The sequence below is a fragment of the Gymnoscopelus braueri genome (genome assembly GCF_963280865.1).
Source record: "Gymnoscopelus braueri genome assembly, chromosome: 19".
NCBI lineage: Eukaryota > Metazoa > Chordata > Actinopteri > Myctophiformes > Myctophidae > Gymnoscopelus > Gymnoscopelus braueri.
The window spans coordinates 15,677,742-15,699,779 of record NC_137621.1 but is presented as its reverse complement, the minus strand read 5'-3'; the positions used below and the strand labels follow the sequence as shown (position 1 = coordinate 15,699,779).

Genomic DNA, 22,038 nt, shown 5'->3' with positions numbered 1-22,038 from the left:
GCGACACGTCCCCGTATCGATCATCCAAACTACGGAAAACGTCAATCGCGTCACGGCAATAATCCAGTCTCAGCTCGTCCTTCACCGCTTTATCAAGACTGTCCAGCAAGTGAAACAATTGCAGTTCTGGTAAGCCCGATGGCTCTGCCAGGTTCTGCAGCTTAATCCAATTGTCCCTCCAGCGGAAATAGTTCCTCCTCTCTCCATGGAACTTGGGTAGGCTAAGAGGAACCAGCTTCAACCTTGGCGCCGCCGCCCTCATCGTGGGGCCCTGTGCGCCTGGCATGACACCGGGCACAGCGCTGGCCTGCCTTACTCCGCCGCTGCTCAACATACCTCGCACCCGGGCATCCTGCATCATGTTCGCTTCCCGCAGCGATGGCATTGGTGGCAGGCCTGGGGGATGAAACAGCGAAGCACTACGGCCTAGCACATCGCCAGACGGGTGGTCCTGCCCCCCTGACGCCACACCAGCGACTGGTGGCAAGCTTGGGTTGGTGGTCACCTCTTCCTTGGCCTTCACGCCATCAACAAGTGAAAACTTAGGCTCTGGGTGTATCTCGGGAGAGTCCTCATGCGTGTCACTTCCTCCACTAAACCCACACACTTGCCGTTTTAATGTCTTTATAAGCTCCTTTAATTCCCGGTCATTGTCCTTGAGGCTCTCTCGCAACACACCCCCCCCCTCCTTGGGGACAAAGGGGCCCCACTTGTCCGTTATCTCCTCAAGTTCTGTGACAGCGGTCTCCAAACGCCTACACACGTCCTCATATTGTTCAGGAGTTATCTCACTCTGTTCCAGACCTTTGGCTGTGTCAAACTCACTACTTAGCCTACTTTTTAATTTATTAAATTGGTCTGACACAGTGTCTCTCCATAATATGTCTTTGAGTTGCTCCATTGTCTCCCTGAACCTTGTGCGACATTTTTCTCCTTTAACTTTCATTTCGGTTACCTCCTTGCTGTAGTCCGTGTCTGCTTCCTCCTCCAAGGCGCCCAGGTAGTCATCCGTACTTCCCCACAACACATCATAACATGCCTTGAGCCCCCTCTGTTCACTTTTTATCTCATCCGCACTAAATGTGTCCAGAGAATCATCAATCTTATTCGCTCTCCTTGTGAAGTCTCTCTGTGCTGTGGCTCGCCTCTTTTTTAAGTCATCAAGTGACATCATAGCATGTAAACAGTGCACTGAAACGTACACTATATTTTTCCTGTGCTCACCTTGAGAAGAGACCCCCTGATCCAAGATGGCGGCTTGCAGTGTACACTCAAGGTTAGCGTTAGCACGTGAGCTTGTCAATGAGAATTAGCGTAGCAACAGTGAATGAAACTAGCTTAGCAAGAGCACTACCCTTTTTCAGTGCTCACCTTGAGAAGAGACTCCTCGATCCAAAATGGCGGCTTGCATTGCACACTCAGGAGTAGCGTTAGCATTAGCTTTAGCAAGTAACAGTGTCAATGAAAGTTAGCTTTAGCACCAGTGGCAGAGTCAATGAAAAGGTGAGCAAGCAGCAGTGGCAAAGTCAATGAAAGTTAGCTTTAGCAGGTCAGCTCAGAGCCAAGAAACACCACGTTGTCCCATTAGATTAGCAAGTAAACACCTCATCCCCCATTAGCGTGCACGTTCTTTGTTCAGGTATTTTCATGCACATAAGCACCTCAGACCGACACAGTTTAATACTGGCAAACGGCTCTTTTTTGGCCGTCGCCAGCTTATAGTTACGAGCGACGTTAGGGTCACAAGCAACGTTATCACACAATGCACGTTGAGCTCAGGGATAAGGACGTTGATCAACAAGCCGTCGTCCACGCGCGCGCGTCCTCCACTCCTCTCCTGCCGTCCGCAGCGGTGCTGTACTGTCGGCGACGTGTAGGCGCTGCAACGGATGGGCCTGTACTTGCTTCTCAATGCAGGGACGGGCGTCCTTCCTCTTCATCACACGGCTGATGCCGCTCTTTTTGGCAATAACAACGGACTTAACCGTGCGAACCTCGCTGCACGGGCTGGTCAATTGATAACCTTGTGGCTTACACCGGGCCACTTATGTAAAATAACTGTACGGATATACAAAATTAACTACCTTAACCTGTATAAACCCCTCCGCACAGGGTACTGTTTAATCCGGATTGTCAGTGAAAACCACTCAACCACACTACAAATAAACCCAATAAATAACAACCTTGTCTTTTTGTCATTTATTTACCAAACACACTCATACACATACAAACACACTTCTACCTAAACTGTGCACAGTATTATTATATGACCAGCCCGTGTACTCCACACACGAGGCATTAGTATATAGCCTGGGTTAGCTAGCTAGCAGCAAGCAATGGCGATTGTAGCAATGGCAGGTTATTTTACTGTAAAGCACAGAAACAAACAAACAAACACAATTATCAATAACAGAACATATTACAGACCGTATAACCCACTCATATGAACATAATAATAGTACTCTACATCACAATTATACACATTTATACACATTAGCGTCTCTGCTCACCATTGATCCGTCCGGCTTCTTAAACAGCAACAACACACTGAGGGACGTAACAGACGCGCCTGCGCATAAAGGACTTCCAGAGTCGTATTAAAATAATCCCTCCCAAGGGCGGCTTTTGAGCGTCCTACCTCTAAAACCCAGCCGAAACATGAACACATTACTAATCAGTAAATCACCTCTAAATCCCCTTAAAATATACAAAATACTCTCCCGTCCCATAACCGCAAGAAAAGATTGTAAACTTATAAAACAGATAAATAATAAAGGTAAATTGTAATAACTCCTGACAACCACTAGGGAGACCTATTTACCTATAAATAACCTATATCTCACCCGACCTGTAAACAAGTGAAATATAATTCTAAAACTATATAGAAAATAGCATAAAACCTAACAGCTATAGTCAGTGGTGGAAAGTCACTAAGTACAGAACATGTACTCAAGTACCGTATTAAGTACAATTTTGTATACTTCTACTTCTTGTATTACTTCTACTCCACTGCATCTCAGAGACAAATATTGTACTTTCACACCACTAGAGTTATTTGAAAACTTTAAATACTATAGTTACTTCGTAGATTTTGATTATTATTACAAAACATACATAAACCACTTCAGCCGTATTTAAACTTTGGCAATTTGAAATTTTGATGCCAATACTTTTGTACTTTTACAAAAAGTACATTTTGATTACCAGACTTTTACTTGTAACAGAGTGTTTCTACATTGCAGTATTAATACTTTTAAGTAAAACCATTTAGTACTTTTTCCACCACTGGCTGTAGTACTTCCTGCAGCTTGAGTCCGACCCAAGGCTCTTTGGTGCATGTCATCTCCCCTCTCTCTCTCTCTCCCACCTTTCCTCTCTCTCTGTTCACTGTCACTATATATTAAAAAAAGCAGAAATACAGACAAAGAATAACAATAATTAAACAAAGGTTTTGGCCAGTGTGGCCACAATCAGTTTGATTATTTGGCAATTCCAACATTCTCATTCTCCTTTACGAGGGGAATTTAAAACTAATGAATGATCTGAAGTTAATGACCAAGCCCAGGTGCTTTAAAAGAATAGTTGCAGTTATTATTTATCATGAATTAAATTCCCACTCAATTCATTCTGGAAGCATGAATACCAACTGTTGCATCAAAACCAAGTCTAAGTCTTGTTGGCCCAATACAATACTGTACATTCTACTGTAATTGGAAATTGTTTTTAAAGATGGTTTTGAGCCACACTGACCTCCACTAACATTGCTAACACATCCTAATTGGTTCTGCTTCTGACAGACATGCCTCAACCACATGAACCCTCGCACCCCTATTCTGGAGAGGGGAACATTTGACAAAAATAGCAGATCTACAAGATCACAATGCGTTGTGTTGAGACAGGTTGTGAGCTCAGCTCATAGATCGACTATTTTTGGCAAATAGATTTGGTGTAGAGGGGAACAAAGTAGGGGGCCTATTATAGACCCCCGGGGACTTCGGTCAATGAAGTATTATAGCGTTTAAGTAGTTAACACCGAGGCAGTGCTTTCCAGAAAATACATCAGACCTTAACCATCCTTTTGACAAAGAAGATTTGAATCTAGTCTCTCTCTCTCTCTCTCTCTCTCTCTCTCTCTCTCCTCTCTCTCTCTCTCTCTCTCTCTCTCCTCTCTCTCTCTCTCTCTCTCTCTCTCTCTCTCTCTCTCTTCTCTCTCTCTCTCTCTCTCTCATCTCTCTCCTCTCTCTCTCTCTCCTCTCTCTCCTCTCTCTCTCTCTCTCTCTCTCTCCTCTCTCTCTCTCTCTCTCTCTCTCTCTGAGACACCTTAGGCTCGCTGATGATAAATTAGTCTCACTGAAATCAGAACAGAGCTGTGGTCAGACTCAGTGCGTCAAGCCACAACCAGAGATGTGCTCACAAGCCAGAGTACAAAAGGACTGGGGGCAATAGTTAACATGTTCAAGCTGACCATTTAATACCGCCACTCGTTGGCTGTCCTGTGTCATGCATTATGTGGTTTCCCATTATCATTGGTTTCTATTGATTCCATTATCTGGCAGCGTAAATATGGATACGACCCTTGAACAAAAGTATGCTCTCAATAAAAGTAACAAGAGGAAAGACAGTGAACAAAAGATGGCGATCTGTCATAAACATTGTTTTTCCCATTCATTATAAATGATTCAATTCACACCCCCTTATTCTGCCAATGGGATTCGGGGCAGCAACTTGAGTAATCCACCTCTTCCTTAGACACAGTCTCGTCTAATAATGGTGTGGCTTCCCTGTGCAATCTGTAACTATATTTAGCCTTATGCTTAATGTGAATTAATGTGGGCTTAGCAGAATGAATTGAGCTGTGATTGACGTAGCGAGTGTAGTGATATGCATCTTGAACAACACCTACATCACCAATGATTATGTGAACATACAGTACACTATAGCGTGAGCTTTAGCCTACATCTTAAAAATGGCAATTAAAAACATTTTGTCAGTCTCACTATAGTGGAAGAATTGCTTTGAGTAATCTAAAACTATTAGATGACCACATGCCGTGTCCCCAACGTAGGTATAGCGCCAGAAGAAGCAGGAAGTGGAGTCTTACATTTTCAAGCACTCACCTATTTTCTTGTGAGGCACTTATGGTTTCCAAAGGGGATTTTGTCCACATGTGCTGGGTAACTGTAATGCTCTTTCAGCGTTCTTGAAGCATTCGCTGTAGGCGGTTGATGGCCGGCTGCTTTTAGTGCACCTACGAAAGCACACAGAAATGTAGTTACCACTACAGTTATTCATGCACTGACTGACTTACTGATTTAGATTCCGTTTCCTGGTAGGCTATACTTTAAACACTTTCAGCCAGGCTGAAAGTGGTTAATTGATGCCAGTTGGCATCCCTATTTTGGGCATGTCATTCATTAGAGGCAAAAAGATAGCAGATCAATAATGTTGGCTAGTTCCGCTGCACGGCACCATCATATGATGAAGAATAAAATAAGAGGTTTACGACATTGGTCTCTTATTGTATGCACCTCATATGGGTAGATTAGTGATGTGTGAAACCTTTTAAAACGGATGAGAGAGCTACATTTTGAGACTTTCTATCAGACTTTTTTTTAAGTTGATTGAATAGAAAATTATGAGTTAAATCTAACCCAAATGAACACTGTGAACTACGACTCTCCCACTTTGGGAGCAGTCAGGTAATAAAGATTGCTGAATATAGTTTTGTGTGCTGCATCATTGGCTGTCCGGGGTCAGCCGGCTGGACCAGGAGAGGATGTGTTCCCAGGTTGCCTGTGTCACCTGACCTGGAGAGCTGGGTCGTGACGGCCGGCCAGGTCAGTTCACAAGTCAGGGTTATACTCCATTGCACAACAGTGGTGCATGCTGGCGAGAACTGAAAATCAGTTCTCACCGGCATGTGTCACGGTTGTAATACGGACTATAAATTAGGGTTTAAGGCCGGTGAGAAAGTACTGTATGCGAGAGGAGAGTTGAGGTAAGGTGAGCTGAAGACTGGAGCAGAGGAGCAGAGAGGAGACAGAGCTTCATCTGCTCCGAGTCTGGTCAGTTATATATGCTGCATGGGGATATTTAATGTATGTAAGATGCTGGGGTGGAATTTTCTCATTTTGAAAATAATCAAAAGGTGGTCAAGGAGGTCAAGGCTGCAATCTCCTTCCAGAACAACTTCATATGCCAGGGACATGGATGGAGGCTGTGCAGCTCCCCTGAAAGGAACTCTACCAAATGCTATCTCATACAATACAGGTTCCCAAGCTTTTCCGTGCCTTAAAAAAAAAAAAGAACATTAAAGAAATTTTGAGAGGCCAATTATTTTTACCCCTTTATTTTCTTGGAGAAACCAAAATGCCCACAATACTCCCACAATGCAGAGGCTTTACAGTAGGTGCATGGCCAAAGAGTACAATGAAACAAAAGAGAAGCCATCACTAATTAATGTCCTTTATTTGCCTCTCCGGAACACACAACGGCCCCGTTTTAGACCTAGTCAGTCTTCATCAACGTTCATGAAGACTGACTGAGACGAAACACATCCGTTGTCTTGTATGTCCCGGTGAGGCAAATAAAACAGTGAAAGGACATTACCCAGTACTGGCTTCTCTTGTTTCACCCTCTTTTCTTCCCAATGCAGTCGTTATGCCAATGCCTACTGGCTCACCTGCAAGTGAGTAGCCCCCACTGGGAGGACGTATAGACCCCCGTCCTCCTACTTGAACATTCGCCGCTGACAGGTGCTGCCCCAGTCCATAAGAGTACCGGCAGTTACAAAGATCGCCCTCCCCACTGGCTGTGGTGGGCAGGTATTTTACCCCTGCGCCACCCGAGCCAAAGCTTTTCCATGCTAAGGACCCACAAATAAGTGTCGCACACACTGGCTCCACATGAAGTTCTTTTTAATTTATTGACGTTTCAGCCGTCGGGCCTTCATCAGACTGAACAAATGGCAGAGGAACAAACACTGGTCTGTCATATAGGCCACACCACATAAGACACACCTGATGGGGATAAGACAATCATGACTGGGTGGGGAAGAGCAATCAAGGGGCCTTTTCAATCCCCCAAATCAGTATCAGCGACTACAGATAATCAATCAAATGACAGTGACAAATAACACATTTAAAATAATGCAATACAGTTGAAAAACATATTTTTTTAAACATTTTAATGGACATATAGAGAATTACACATCAGTTCTGAATCAACATCATAAATAAATAATTTATCCCAAAAAGGTACCTTACAGAAAACACTTCCAAGTTATACTCATTATTCAGCCCAGAGACAAGGCCAAAAGGTCAAAGAACTTGATATGGAGTGTGCGACTCTTTTTTCTTCTATTTAAAGTTTGTTTCCAAAGTGTAGTCAACACCTCTCCACAGCTATTGGTGTGCATTACCTTTTCTACTACAAGGAGTCAGGACCCACAAATATCCATAGCCTCTGGCTGAAGTCCCCCTATTATGATAAACAAAACAGAAATTAGTTGAAATAGCTTTCACTTTTTAAAGAGAAAAAAAACATTTTTCTTATAATGATCATGACATGCCCGAAATAGGTTGAAAGTGTTAAAACAACACAATCATTTTGAATTTAATTTGCATAGATTTTCTACTGTTCCTTTTCTTTTCCAATTGCCCCCTCCTGCGCACCCTGACCGCCACCCCGGGGGCCGTGGCTTCCACTTGGAAAACCTGTGACCTAGAAGAACAATGCACACATGCCATCACACACGCAATCACACTCACGGATTATAAACATGCACGCAAAGCATGGAACACAATGCACATTCTCTTTCTCACTCTCACTCCCAGTCTGTGAGGGGGGGGGGGGGTACATTTCAGAAAGAAATAGATGTTCTTCACATAGTTCAACAGCGCAGCAATTTATCACAATTAAGGCGAGGTAAACCTATATGGAAAGTACACCTAACACCCGATCTATCAGTGTGGGACTGGAGACCTGCCTGTTCTCCATACACCCCCACCGTTAAATCCTTGTCTGTCTGCTCAATAATCAAATGCGAGTCCGACACGCACTTATAGTAAATCATCATACACACATCGCTGCGTATAATATGCTGCAATTCATCCAGGCCCAGTTTGGCCTCATGATTTAAACAGATTGCTTTAACAGTAATGCTGCTATCCCAGGGTTTCACCCACTCATATTCGCAGCAAATAAATTCCCTTGTACATATAGGAAGCTCAATGGTCTGCATGGGGCGTGTGAGACACTGAACAAAGCCCCCCCCCCCTTCGTCTAACAGACGTTAGAAGGTGGACAAGCTTCAACGCTACTGTGAAATCCATTTCAGGAAGTAATTATTTCTGGTTCAGGTGGGAGATGTTAGATAGGTTGTCTTGTACGACTCCTACGGCAAAATAAAGTACCGTAGGCTACATTAAATCAGTGATTTTCTACCCTTTTCAGTTCAAGGACCCCCAGTTTGATATGCATTATAGGCCACAGACCCATATTTGATACAGGTTTTTTCTTTTCTTTTCTCTCTGTCACAATGTTAATTTAACTATGAGAGTTATAGACCAGTAAGAGGTCATTTGGACCCCTGGTGGTCACCAGACCCCACTTTGAGAGAACCAGTGAAGCATTTATCATAAAAACACAGTTCCTTATTGCCATTTTGACTGCAGTGTGTGTGCGTGCGACCGTGCGTGCGTGTGTTGGCCACACCAGCAGCCACACAAAGTCAGTAAAACATGGTGGACACTGGTCTTTTTTGGTTTATTAATTTAGTTTATATTTATTTTCAACACTACATAGGCCTACTACAAACATGTTTATTGCAAGTTTGATGGGAAAGTTACTGACTGGAGGGTGCATCCATTAAGTTATCTTTTTTTAGGGTCAAGTTGTTTTATTTGCATTGCATTTAACTTTATTTGTGTTTTTTGTTGAGTTATCAGTTCGGATGAGTGCTGGAGTTTAGATGGCTGGCCAAAGGAATGACCAGCTGCTTCACATGTGCTTATAAGGAGCTGATTTAGTAATTGGACTGCACCATGTCCACTGTGCATATGGGGAGGGGCAGGGGTTTATGAGTTTGAATTCATTATTATGATTTTGATATTTCAGTTTCATTGTAGTTAATATGAGTTAGTGCTGTAGTAGTGGATTATTTTGTAGTTATTTGTAGTCTGTTTAAATGTTATTCTTTGTCTGCTCCCCTTTGTGTCAAGAGTGGGCTGATCACCACCCACTATATATGTTCCCCTCATGTCTCATTTTGGTTAGCTCAGTCTTGATGTTAAAGGGTAAGACCACTTTGGTAGAGGTTTGGGTTGTGTAGTTACCTTGCCATGATGTAACCCCAAAGGTGGGCAAGAAATCAAAAATAATTGCTCCATCGATTAGAAATTGATAATTCAAAATATGCTCCTCATTGACTTACATTGTACGGTAAAACAGCTCTCAAAGTCACTCTTTTAGCACATAAATGAACCCAAACATAGCTGATTCAGGCAATAGAGAGCATCACCAAACCCAGTACTGTTTGTTTTTTTAATAAAAATGTCAACTTCCTGTTGATTTTACTATTTGAAGATCTGGATCCGGATCCGCGGATCCAGTCCAGGTTTTCTACTTATTAAAAATGGCAAAATCAACAGGAAGATGACATTTTTATTTAAAAAAAAAACAGTACTGGGTTCGGTGATGTTCTATAGTGTCTGAATCATCTTTGTTTGCGTTCGTTTATGTGCTAAAAGAGTGACTTGAGAGCTGTTTTACCGTACAATGTAAGTCAATGAGGAGCATATTTTGAATTATCAATTTCTAATCAATGGAGCAATTATTTTTTATTTCTTGCCCACCTTTGGAGTTACATCATGGCAAGGTAACTACACAACCCAAACCTCTACCAAAGTGGTCTTACCCTTTAAGTTCAGTTCCGTTTGTCCTCACTTGTTTTGGGCAAGTGAGGACAAACTACAGTCTCCTGGTGTCTCTCTTGCCGACCAACTCGGCCCCTGACAGTGGGAATAGCCCTGCAAAAGCCCCCCCCCCCACCCATACCTACCACCCACTCCCCCACCGTGCTGCTCTCTCAGCGAGAAGGTAAAGGAGAGGATCTCATCAAAGCACCAAACTGCTTCCTGTGGCCCCCACGGGGGGGGGGTGTGCTTCGGTGTCACCTCAGGTCACAGAAGGTGACCCCGGCACTCCAGTAACCAGCAGCAGATGAGCACAGTGCAGGAACGTCGCAGTGGGGAGCAGAGGAAGTGGCCCGCGTACAACCCTGTTTGGACAGTGTTTTTTGGCAGGGGGGGGGGGGGGGCTTGGTTTGTTTTTGGGACCTCCATGACTGCCTTGTTTTTCTTTCCTGAGGCAGGTCTCAGGTCAGTGGAAACACCAGGAATAACTTTTCCTTCTTTCTTTTTCTCCACACCATATTAATAGGAGAGATACCTACATGTCATTCAGCAAGTGGGTCTGAACCCAACATAAGGTAATATAGGTTTATGTCATGTTAATATTATTTGTGACAATTTCTGGCCACATAAATCTTCTCCTTTCGCACAAACAAAAGGCAACAGCCATCAGAAGCTGATATAGAGCCTCAAAGCCAGTAGGGGGCAATCTTCTCACCACCGTCTTCCTCTTAATGTAACAGACAATCAGGTAAAGGTCCAGTGTGAAGAGCACCGGCAAAACTGGGCCCTGTAATTAAATTCGGTATCTTTGTCTTGAGCATTAACTTAAGTTTAATTATTCAATGAATTAAGTATCCTTATACTTGTATGTCTCATTCTTGACTGTCTAATTAAAGTATTACAAATAATGATGTAATGTTACGAGTTTGTCCATTGCTTCTGGTTTCCATGTTATTAAAGACTAAAACATGCTTCCGCAGGAAAAAGAGAAAACGTTTTTTTTCGCCCATCAAAATAAACCTTTTAACATAAACTGTTTTCATAAAAATCCAGGAATCACATTATCATAATTTGCAGGTTTTCATAAAAAAAGATAAGCAAGTTGCAACAAAAAAAAAGAACAATAAATAATGCAGGCAAGTAGACCTACATTTGTACTGAAAATACCATACTTTTGGCACTTTTTACACTTATGAATGGAGGCCCACCTTTTGTCATGGGCCCAGTTCTCCCACCAACATCCAGTTCTCTGCAAGGCCCAGTTCTCCTGTCCTGATATCGCCTGGTTTACTGTGAATGAAAGTCATGGCAGGGCTCGATCAAAAGCCAGCACTATGAAGCATTTATTGTGTCTTTAACTGTAGCCATACCAAATGCAATCACATGTGCGGCACAGAACATAAAACCCAACATATGAAAAAGTCCTACATGCCTTTTTCATGCTAAACCACATCAAATTATCCGCTGAGCCTTACGAGTTCATGGATTGATTGTGGAGGCCGGGCAGTGACAGAATGAGTTGTGGTTTACTGCAATTCATGTCTCCTCATCCTCACAATACCAAGCCTTTAAATTACGCTTCCCTCTGAGCACGACATGCAAAGCCACGCTGAATATGGCTGTCAAGCCCCCTTTGGCATCAATAGGACATTACATTCATATTGCTGATTTTATCACAGTCATTGTTGTTTGGTTTGGTTTGGTTTATGTCTTTCATTTCCCTCCCAGTTAGACTAATCCAAATTTGTTATTGCTGCACGGAGAGGAAATTAATAAATCTCTAAAAAGGAAATTAGAGTTCCGGTATAAGTTCAATGGCATATTAGCTATGTGCACAAGTTGTATCCTTAACTATAGTTACTGTGATGTCATCTGATCCAAATAGTGAACTATATTGGGGGTGGGGGTGTCTTAAGTGGTGGACAGTAATGAAGTACATTTACTTGAGTACTGTAAGTCAAATCTGTACTTTAGTACATATTTGTATACTTACGTCTTTCACTCCACTACATTTCAAAGACAAATATTGAACTTTTGACTACACTACATTTAGAAAGGGGGAAAAGTACATTATGAATTAACTAACCACTTAAGCCCTATTTCAAATAGAATGAAAATAACAAATCTACAAGCTTCGCATACATTTCTGTAAAAAAAAAATGTGGGGGGGGGGGGGGTGCTTAACTTTCAATGCAACAATGCATTGATATTTTTAAAAAAATGTACTTTTGAATACTTGCATGAATACTTTTATCTCAAGTGCCAATTGATAGCCTATGTTGCTTAATATTTGTGGGTGACCACAGACCAGGAATATCTATACTTTGACTCAAGTACCGGGGTTGCTTCGCTTTGTCCACCACTTCTGGCAATAATAGCTACATTATGTGTAAATACTGTACACGGCTTTCAATGTCATGACGCAAATAACTTTATTCAGCCCAGTAGAACGGGGGAAAGCACAATGCCTCGCCTATTACTATTAGGCTAAGCCATTTTATAAAGCCTAAAGCAGCCCTTAACATACAACCAACAAGGATTGCTTCACATCTGTGTTGGCTAAAAACGCAGGACAAAATGTACAACTTCCAAGCCACAGAATTAAAAGAGAAACCTGAGCTGTAGTGAGAAACACATTTTAGACCTCAACAAAGGAGGAGTGGGGAGTTTTCCTCTGATGTTGACAGGGGTGCATACTTGCTCAATATAGTTCATCACCAGCCACTAGGAGTAATTAAGTATTAATTAAATGGACTGAATGACAAATTCTGTCAATGAGCTGTGCAAATTGTTTCTCTGTCGCAATAGGTTACTCGTCTTTAACATTCAGTTTTATTTCAACAAACTAACATCCTATCACATCAATTGAGCAAGAGTCAAGCCCATTTCATGCTCCGTCACACATTGGTGTCGCTCGCCGAAAAATAGGAGCATTTTACTTAAGTAAAAGTATCAATGTAGAAATACTCTGTTACAAGTAAAAGTCCGGAATTTACTTGAGTGAAAGTACAAAAGCAATGGTATCAAAATGTACTCAAAGTACCAAAAGTAGAAGGTACTCATTATTCAGAATGTCCCATTTCACAAGTTTTCAAAATGTATAAAAATCTTTTGAAAATAGCAGATCTACAAGCTCACAATGCGTCGCATCGTGACGCATTGTGAGCTTGTAGATCGGCTATTTTCAAATGGCCGGAATGTATATAGGGCTGAAGTGGTTAATGTATGTTTTGTAATAATAATCAAAATCTTAGTATCAAAAATCAAAAAATAATAAAAAAGTAACTTGTAACTAAAGTTTTAAAATAATTGTAGTGGAGTACAAAGTTCAATATTTGCCTAAGTTAAAGTACAGACAATTAGAAATACTAAGTAAGTACAGTACTTGAGTAAATGTACTTTACACCACTGTTTTTGTGTCACGGTCAGTGCTGCTGAGCAACCAGTTTTTGTTGACAGATGCTGTAGTAAGAGGAGAGCTGTGATTGGCTCAGGGCGGTGGGTGTTTCCGCATTCCGCTCAGAGCTGTCTGCAGGATAGAAGCTACTCGGAGGAGAGAGAGAGTGAGGCAACTGTCTGTCTGTCTGTCTGCAGAGCGTCTGTAGAAACGTCCTCATCTAACACCCAGGGGAATAAAAATAACCGCTTGATTGAACGCCTCAAGAAAGGACGATGCCGTACATGCTCATCAGCACGCAGATCCGAATGGTTTGTATCCTGCATGTGCGAATAATAGTAGGCTACTACCCTGTGTGTGTGTGTGCGTGTGTGTGTGTGTGTGTGTGTGTCTTGAGTTGTATGAGAGATGCGCTCGGGTTGGAGATTTAGGGATTATTAAAGGCTATTTATCCTGAACGCTTCTCATCAATCAAGCAAGGTCGTCCGTTCCATATGGTTGTGCCCATTGCACATTATATTTTGCATGCTGGAAACAAGACAAAACTAAACAAAAAAGCCCAGACTGTCTGCAAGCGAACAATGTGCATGAGGTTGTTGTTTGCCATATCGTGTTAAATCAAAACCACATGTAGCCTAGTACTTGCAGGAACCTTAGTTTACAGGCCCGTTGGTGTGCGCATGTTCCTTTTGTCAGCTCTACAAGTGGTTCTCAACCTGTGGGTGGGGGTCCCCACATTACTTTTTTTTTTGGGGGGGGGGGGGGGGGGTCCCCCAGATGACGTGGCAATTTAAGGACTTTTAAGACCTTTATTACCAAAAGACAAAGTAAGAAAGAAAATAAAAAGTAGCATTACTGCATCAAAAGTAATCAAACAACTATACTAGACATATACAAACTGGTGAAACATTGGCCAAATTGTCAAATAATATAAGAAAGTGGCAAATATTTTGAAAATAGTCCATCTGCTATTTTCACAATATTTATCTGTGGAACCGAGTCAAACTAAATGTAACGCCTCAACTCCTACAATTCCAAGTGTTTGTCAGGGTGGGGGGTCCCCAGTTCAAATATGATTATTTTGGGGGGTCCCCAGTTCAACTATGATTATTTTGGGGGGTCACAGCCTGGAAAAGACCCATAGTGGCTCCTAAGCACTGTATAGGCTATATTATCCAGTATTTACATTGTGTAATATTATGCACCTGCCAGAATGCAATTCAGGCAGCACTTGGTGATATGCGGGCAGAGCAGCTTTAACAAACGGCAGACGCTATAGATCAATTTTACTGGCTATAAGACAGAAAGTATCTCTAAAGTTGGATTGTCAATGGAACGGAATGCCTCATCTGAGTTTCTATTCGTTTTTTCTCTCTTTCAGGAGAGCGGCCCAACCGCTGTTGGAGATGAGTACTCAGATCTAGCTGTAATGAACTACTTGGGAGCCAGGAAAAAAACGATACTGGGAAACAATTTGTGAGTATTGGAAAATGATAAGAGTCAATTGAGTTGATGTGGGGGGACTTGACAAGACATGAGTGTGTTTTTTGTTAACCGACCAACTTAAAGGAAACACCCGAGTAAATGAGGGGATAGCCACTACATGCTGCATATCGAAGGCAAGTGCATTTTCTCTGCATAGTTCAATGTGGAAAAAATGTCAACCATACCAATCATTCAACCATGACCGTCTCAGTTGCCAGACATCACCTCAAGTTTGTGTATGTGAAAGACACGCTGCATATCTGAGATGGCAATCACATAAGCCCTATGTAGACTTTGTCGTGCAACAGCGAAAATAGCTGATCTACATAACGTTGCATGTGAGCTTGTATATTGGCTATTTAACTATTTTTACAAAGAAAATGTAAAAAAAAAAGGGAAAAAAAGAAAACGGAAACTTTTGACATTTTGAATTCTGTTATTGAAAGACTTTAATGACATGCCCAACATAGGGATGCCACGTTGAAAGTGGTTAAAAACCCACATGAACACCCTTTCCCATGTGGAATTATTTGGCATCACTCCAATGCAAAGTTGTAGACAATTGTGAAGCCTGTGTCACTTCATTCACACGCACTGAGGTACACCCCGGTGGCCCGTTGCCTTAGTCGTGGGCCACTCTGTGTTGGGGTTTCCTTCACACTGTGCATGTTTACGGCAGAAGCGTGCTTAGGACAGATGGAAGAACCATTCAGCCGTTAGTAGCCGAAGGGAAGGATGCCGCCGCGGCCGCCGCGTTGCCGATGTGGAGTAAACCGTTCGTACTGACGGAGTACAGATCAGGGCAGTGTTGTCATTGGCAATCTGACTCAAATGCTGCTGGGAAATGAAGCGAGGTGTGGAAGGAAGTGAACGAGCACACGAACAATTAGCAGCCTTCTGCTTTCCAGGCAAAGTTTACCGACAGAGACTGAAAATCCCCCCACATCTGTGAGAAATACAATTCCTCTTGTGTTTATGCTCGTTTAGCTCCGAGTACCATGTGGACGACCCGCCGCGCCTGGTGTTGGACAAGCTGGAAAAGATTGGCTTCCGCGCGGTGACGATGACGGGGGTGGGGCAGACGCTGGTCTGGTGCCTGCACAAAGAGACAGAGTGACCCCCCTTCCTGAACGTACTGTATCTCCAGTGTGTCCCATAGCAAGAGAGAGGTATTAGCCTATAGTCTCCTATCACTTGCTCTGGTTGCAACTGTGGAGTTGCACTATGCAAATATACTCATCAAAAGTTTTGTTTAAAAGGTTGTGGCTCCTGACATGGTACCAATGCCCATCTTATGAAAGCTCATAATCCGGGAGTTCGAGGTCTCACAATCTCATTGGCTAACTGCCCTCTCGGATCCTTACCTTGGCCTTAACCACACCAAACCCAAACTTCCAGCCCTAATGCCTCAACAACCATTTTTACGATATATCTGAAATTAGTTATCTATGCTCGGTTCTGGCTGTTTGCGCAGTACATTGTGGGTATGATACCGTTGGTAGGAGCCACTACCTAAAGATTTTTTTTGTTGTTTTGTCAATTTGGTTAATTTCTCTAATCTACTTTCCTATTTGTTGGTAATTAATTACATAATTAGTTAATACAATGACAAGGGTTTTTGTCTGAAGTGTCCGGGGTGGTGCAGGGGTAAAGTTCCTACCCACCGCTGTGGAGCCTGGGGTTCCATTCCTCCGTGGTACATCTGGCTTGGCCGGGCACTCCAACGAACAAAACGATCACGGGTAGGAAGCCGGCAGGACAGGATGACCTTGTTATAGACTTATGTATTATATATATTAAGATGTATCTAAATGAGATAAACAATTGCTACAAAGGTCTGCTTTTAAAGGCCTTGTTAGATGCAGGCAGGAAGAAGAGCAAAGGGCAGACAGACTAAAGCAGGGGTCTTCAACCTTTTCAGGCCAGGGACCCCCAAACTGATGGGGAGATGGAGCAGGGACCCCCTACCTCGTAGGGTAGGGGGGGCTACCACATATATTGTATATTTATGTATACAATTGTGTTTTATATTGCCTGCTCCTATACGCACCTGACCTGGGATTGCCACATGGACTGGAAAGGTCAAGGCTCTTAGATTAAGAAACTGTTCTAATAATAAAGTAATGAATAATACTTTGACCTTTTAGGCCGCTATAAAATGTATCTAAGAGCGGCGTTGGGGAGCTCACTCAGCCTACGACTGGACACGTCCACTCTCCGCCGCTAACATAAGTCTGCTATGCGCTCTGTGTGACTGCAAACAATAAAGTGTTCATCTGCTACAACATGGTCCGTGGTTTGGTCATACTTCAACGCAAATAATCCACAACCTCTGTCGCACTAGCAACTCCTATTGGTGCCTGTTCACCAGGGAGCGGAACTGGGAGGGAATAGCGTGGCAGAGGAGACGGTTGATGGTTGTCTTACTCCTGCCCAGACCAAACAGTAGGGGTTTGTAAGTGACAGGGACTATACAAACACATGGGAGAATTGGCAATGACTACACTGGGGAAAGAAAATTAAAACAACAGCTAAACAGTTAGAATAGACTATCCTAGGTTCCAGATGAGGTTTTTTGCAGGTTAGAAATTGCATTCAATCATCATCAAACTAAAGTGAAACTAAATACATTCCAGAGAGTATGTAACGTATGTAAGGTTCCATTTAGCTGTGTCTTGTGTTTGTATTGTTGACTGTTCACCGCTATTAGCGACCCAGGCATCATGAGCACGGCGAATAGAAATCAATTTCAATCCAAAGTTTAATTCTCCTGGAGGAAAACAAATATTTACCATCTGCTCACATACAGTAAGTCAACAGTACAAGGACCAGTCCTCTACTGTGTCCAATCAAATTAAATGTAACATTCTGCTAGATCAGTGGTTTTCAAACTGGGGCCCGAGGACGCCCAGAGATCATCGAGGAGGTTCCAGGGGGACTCCAGCACAAATGGAATAGTTTGATGTCACTATTATTCATATAGGACAAAACCATTCGAAATCGGGATTCATGGCCTGAAAGAAAATGTTGGAATTTTGGAAGTTTGTAAACCCCTGTGCTAGATCACAGTTTTCACCTGCATGTCCGTGCAATGTGTTGTTTTTGTAAGTGTACCTTATGCCTGTAATGGAATAAAGTGAATCACATATGTAATGATATATTCATAATAAATGTATTTGTAAAAAAAAATCAAAAAACGTATTTGTAACTCAATATTTACTGCAAAGATGAGAGCAGGTACAGATTACCTCAGAGCCAATACACCTACAGTAACCTACAAGTTATGCACAAAGTCAAGGTACCTCTATGTTCAATTTCAGCCCTTAAGGGCTTCTCACACGGGGAGCGACACTGCGCCTGCATACTCGCTTGGATCTGCAGGGTCACACTATGCTCCTCATGTGAAAAGACTAATTTCTACGTGTTGCATCGGAAAACGTTCAACACATTTCACACAGTCGCACTCACTTGTCGCTCTGCCTGTCAGTCCGCGTCTCCATACCAGCCCGTTTGCCTCGCAGTGAAAATTAATTACTAGGCACAAGGGCTGGGCAATTAATCGAACATTTAACAGAACCGATATTTAGAACTAATAACCGGCGTGTAACTGAATAATCGAGAAGCACGTTTTTATATATATATTTTATATATTTTTTTCTTAAATCGACTAAATTGATTAGTCTCATTAAGCACTGACTTACTTCGCTGTACAATGGTGGTGTATGAAAATAGTGAAAATAGCCATCTACAAGCTACAAGTGAGCTTGCAGAGATGCTATTTTCAATTATAAAAAAATAAATCAATCATTAATCATAATCGAGGCAAAAGTTTGAAACAATCGTGTTATTGATTTGAAGTCCCATCGCCCAGCCCTACTATTGGCATGCCGGATGCTTCCCATGTGAAAGGCGCGTTTATACTGTCGGTCTTGTAGGGCCTCAAAGGGATGCTCTTCTCAAAGGGATGTTTGTATACCCCACCATGATGACAGCACAACGGACCCGCCGACTGGATGTGTTTGCCCGCGAGAGCCAGCCACGCTGGGTGGTTCCATTACAGCCTCATTTACAGCCCCAGGTCTGCCAACGCGTGTCTGGGGCCAGCCTGGATCACGAACCCACAAACCAGATCCCTTAGTAGCCAGTCATCCACCAGCCAAAGCCTCGCCAGGCCCCGTTACTTCAGACATGACTTGGCACTCCACCGCCACTATAAAAGATCAAACGCGTCTGGTAATTTCCCAGCAGTGACTGCGGAGATTCCAGACTTTTGCCGGCATCCTCCAACCTGCCAGCTTTCGTGTGAGGGATACCGGGGGGTGGGGGGGGGGGAGAGAGAGGCGAGGAAGATAGCGCCGCGAGTGTTTTCTGAGGGCTCATTTGCACTCCATCGAACAACCACATCTTACGACAAGAAATTCACATATTTACAACTGCAAAACAGAAAAGCCATCTTTGTCGCACGCCAGGACATGGTCGTTTGACGAAGTATAAATCAGCCTCGCTCGCGAGGTACACTGGCAGCCGTCGATCAGAACGGCCGCTGTCCCATCATGCTTTGCATGCAGTTGCGAGCCATCGTGGTCTTGGGGCAGAGCGAGGGTTGGCGGCGAATGTGTTTCGTCTAATTGTATTTCCTCTGTTGTCATTTTGGACACAGTTTGAGTGTTTCAGGTCTTTTTTTTTTCTTTCACATTGCCGGGATATGAAGAGAGGCCCTATGCATAAACAAAACCATCTGATGAGGGGATTTTGCTGGAGGAGAGGAGCAGATGTCTCCCACCACACCACCGCCCGCTACACAGCTGGCCGTTGTGTAACGGGCCACGGTCGGCGAGGCAGCGGCAGGAGTGGCGGGGAGATGGATGACTGGGTTGGATGCTGCAGAGCTGCCATGAGGCTCCTAAATAACTCGATGACAGGAGGAAGCTCAGCCGAGCACAGGCCCATGAATAGAGACGCGCCATTACACCATTGCAATCCACCCCCCCCCCCCCCCCCCCCACCCCCAAGGGACAGGCAAATAAGTCTATTTGGAATGGGTAGATGTTTCGCAGAAAGAGGGCAAAACTCTTGCAAAACTGGTGAGGGAGACCGCAGCGGTCTGGTGCAGGCACTGCAGGGTCTGACTTAACAATTTGCAGCAGCCTGTTGGTCGCCTCAGAGGGAACATCCGCCGGGGAATACACAAAGCATCTTGTAGGAATCTGTTGTGTAAACAGCTTAGAATAATAAGAGTAGAGAATAGCGTGCTTCAAAGGAAATTCCTAAAAAGATTGATTAGGAAGGACTGCACGGACCTGCGCTGCTAAGTGATACACTTATCACAAGGATAGTCAATTCAGTTAAAGACACACTCCCTCAAAAATCATGTTTTTTTTTTTGTATGGTTAAAGCCTCACTATGTAACTTTTTATTTGTATGAATAAAATGTAATTTTGTCCAATCTGTATGGTAGAGTAGGTTAATACAATATAACTTATACTATTGGGGTGGTTGTATTTTGTCTCCTTGTTCTTCTATTGAGACATTTAGATCATGTCAAAGGTCATGTCTAAACCCTGACAGGATCTGACACAAATTCAATCGATTCAATTTATCCCCCGAGCAAGCAGGCCGGCTCTATTAGCTCAATGGTACAATTTTCGGCACGAAACCAAATTCAAATCCGGGGTAGAAGAGGAAAGTTACATTGCTTTAATGGCTTTTTGAAGCTTAGCTGTGAAAATCCTGGTAGTTTCTTGCACTCTGCATATCTCCAATGCATTAGTATAGAGTTTTACAACTAAAATATGGTCTTCAGACTAGCAAAGACTGAAAGCAGATTTGACACAGGGCAACAATCCAAGACGAGGTGCGACGTTACACACCGAACGTCAATCGGAGCCTTACTCTAAATGAACAAGGACATATGGGCACGTGAATGAAACAAAACAAGCGCTTCCCATAACCCGACACCACCATGCGTCCTTTAAACAAGGAAGACACTGGCTTGTTGGTTTCGTCTCAGTGGGTTTGGTTTGCATATTTTTAATATATACTCTTATTTTATTACCCAAATTCTGGAGGGTCAAACGTATGCATAATTCATAGGATAAGGATATATAATAAATTAGGGTAAAGATAGAGCAAAGAAAAAGTAACGTAAAGCTCCTTCAGGGATGTATTTTGGGAGGATGAAAAATATTGTCATTGCACATATTTAAACCACACCATGGGACATGTGTACAAGGACTATAACACTTTCAACCTGGCGTCCCTATTTTGGGCATGTCATAACGCCAAAAACGACTAATCTCACAATGCATCGCATCCTACACGTGAGCTGGTAGATCGGCCATCTTCCCTATTTGTTGTACAACGGAGTACATAGCCCCTAAGTAGTTAGCGCATGCGGTATATTAGTCCAGGAGGGAGTTTCTTTGCATGTGAGAGTACACAATCCTCTCGCCTCTTTTAGCGTAATAAAACCAGTGGTTCAGTGTTGGCATTATGTGTTGTTGGCAACACAGATGTTATATATGGGTGATTTGCATCAGGGAGATTTGCCAAACACAAAGACGTTGGAGTTTCAAACGTGCCATACCACAGAGCAGAACACAGTCCAGTACAGCACTGGGTTCAGCCTCGCCCCCCCCCCCACCCAGGGGCCTCTGCAATTTGGAGCAGAGCTTCAGATATACTGTACACAAAGCCCAAGGAACAATCACCATAACCACCAAGCTCTATAATGGCCGGGCCTCCGGAGTCTATTCACTTTTCATCACGTGAGCCCACAGGAATTCCCATAAAAACCTACCTAGTGTTCCAATCGAGGCCTGATTGCTGGTTTAACATGGAGCAGACATGATTTCCTCACAGTCACATCGCACGGTCTGCGGTTTGGACCGTTACAATACTCGACTCATTTCACAGGATCTACCGGACTCGGGTATAGAGACATCAGAAATGAATGATTTTATATTTCTCCCTCTTGGCTGCAATAAGGAGGTAATGAATTGTCAAAAGTTTCAAACTGAATGTTAACTGACAGATGCAAATTACATGATTATAGTATTTAGATTACGCGGTAGTGTTGCATGGCCAATCTCCCCTGGCTCCATTGCAATACACAGAACAGGGATTAACGCCCACTGATAAGTTAACGGTCTGAATGATTTAGGGAAATGATTCAGGCCAATACTCAGAGATAGGGAATTTGATAACTCACACCCACCTCTATGAACAGATGGCTTGATACTG

At 43.1% G+C, this 22,038-nt stretch overlaps 1 protein-coding gene across 1 annotated transcript; it reads left to right on the top strand.

The window, feature by feature from the left end:
* Positions 1-13,444: 13,444 nt before the first annotated feature.
* On the top strand, positions 13,445-17,131 carry gchfr (GTP cyclohydrolase I feedback regulator). Its single transcript, XM_080413659.1, has 3 exons — positions 13,445-13,622; positions 14,693-14,787; positions 15,784-17,131. Exons 1-3 carry the CDS (start codon positions 13,587-13,589, stop codon positions 15,911-15,913), a joined length of 261 nt encoding a protein of 86 aa, XP_080269785.1. The 5' UTR covers positions 13,445-13,586; the 3' UTR covers positions 15,914-17,131.
* Positions 17,132-22,038: the final 4,907 nt, after the last annotated feature.

Bases quoted from the DNA above. Each gene is read 5' to 3' on its own strand.
- gchfr (XM_080413659.1), top strand. From the start codon at position 13,587: ATGCCGTACATGCTCATCAGCACGCAGATCCGAATG. The intron at 13,623-14,692 runs GTTTGTATCCTG...TCTCTCTTTCAG, and splicing joins TCAGCACGCAGATCCGAATG to GAGAGCGGCCCAACCGCTGT. The intron at 14,788-15,783 runs GTGAGTATTGGA...ATGCTCGTTTAG, and splicing joins ACGATACTGGGAAACAATTT to CTCCGAGTACCATGTGGACG.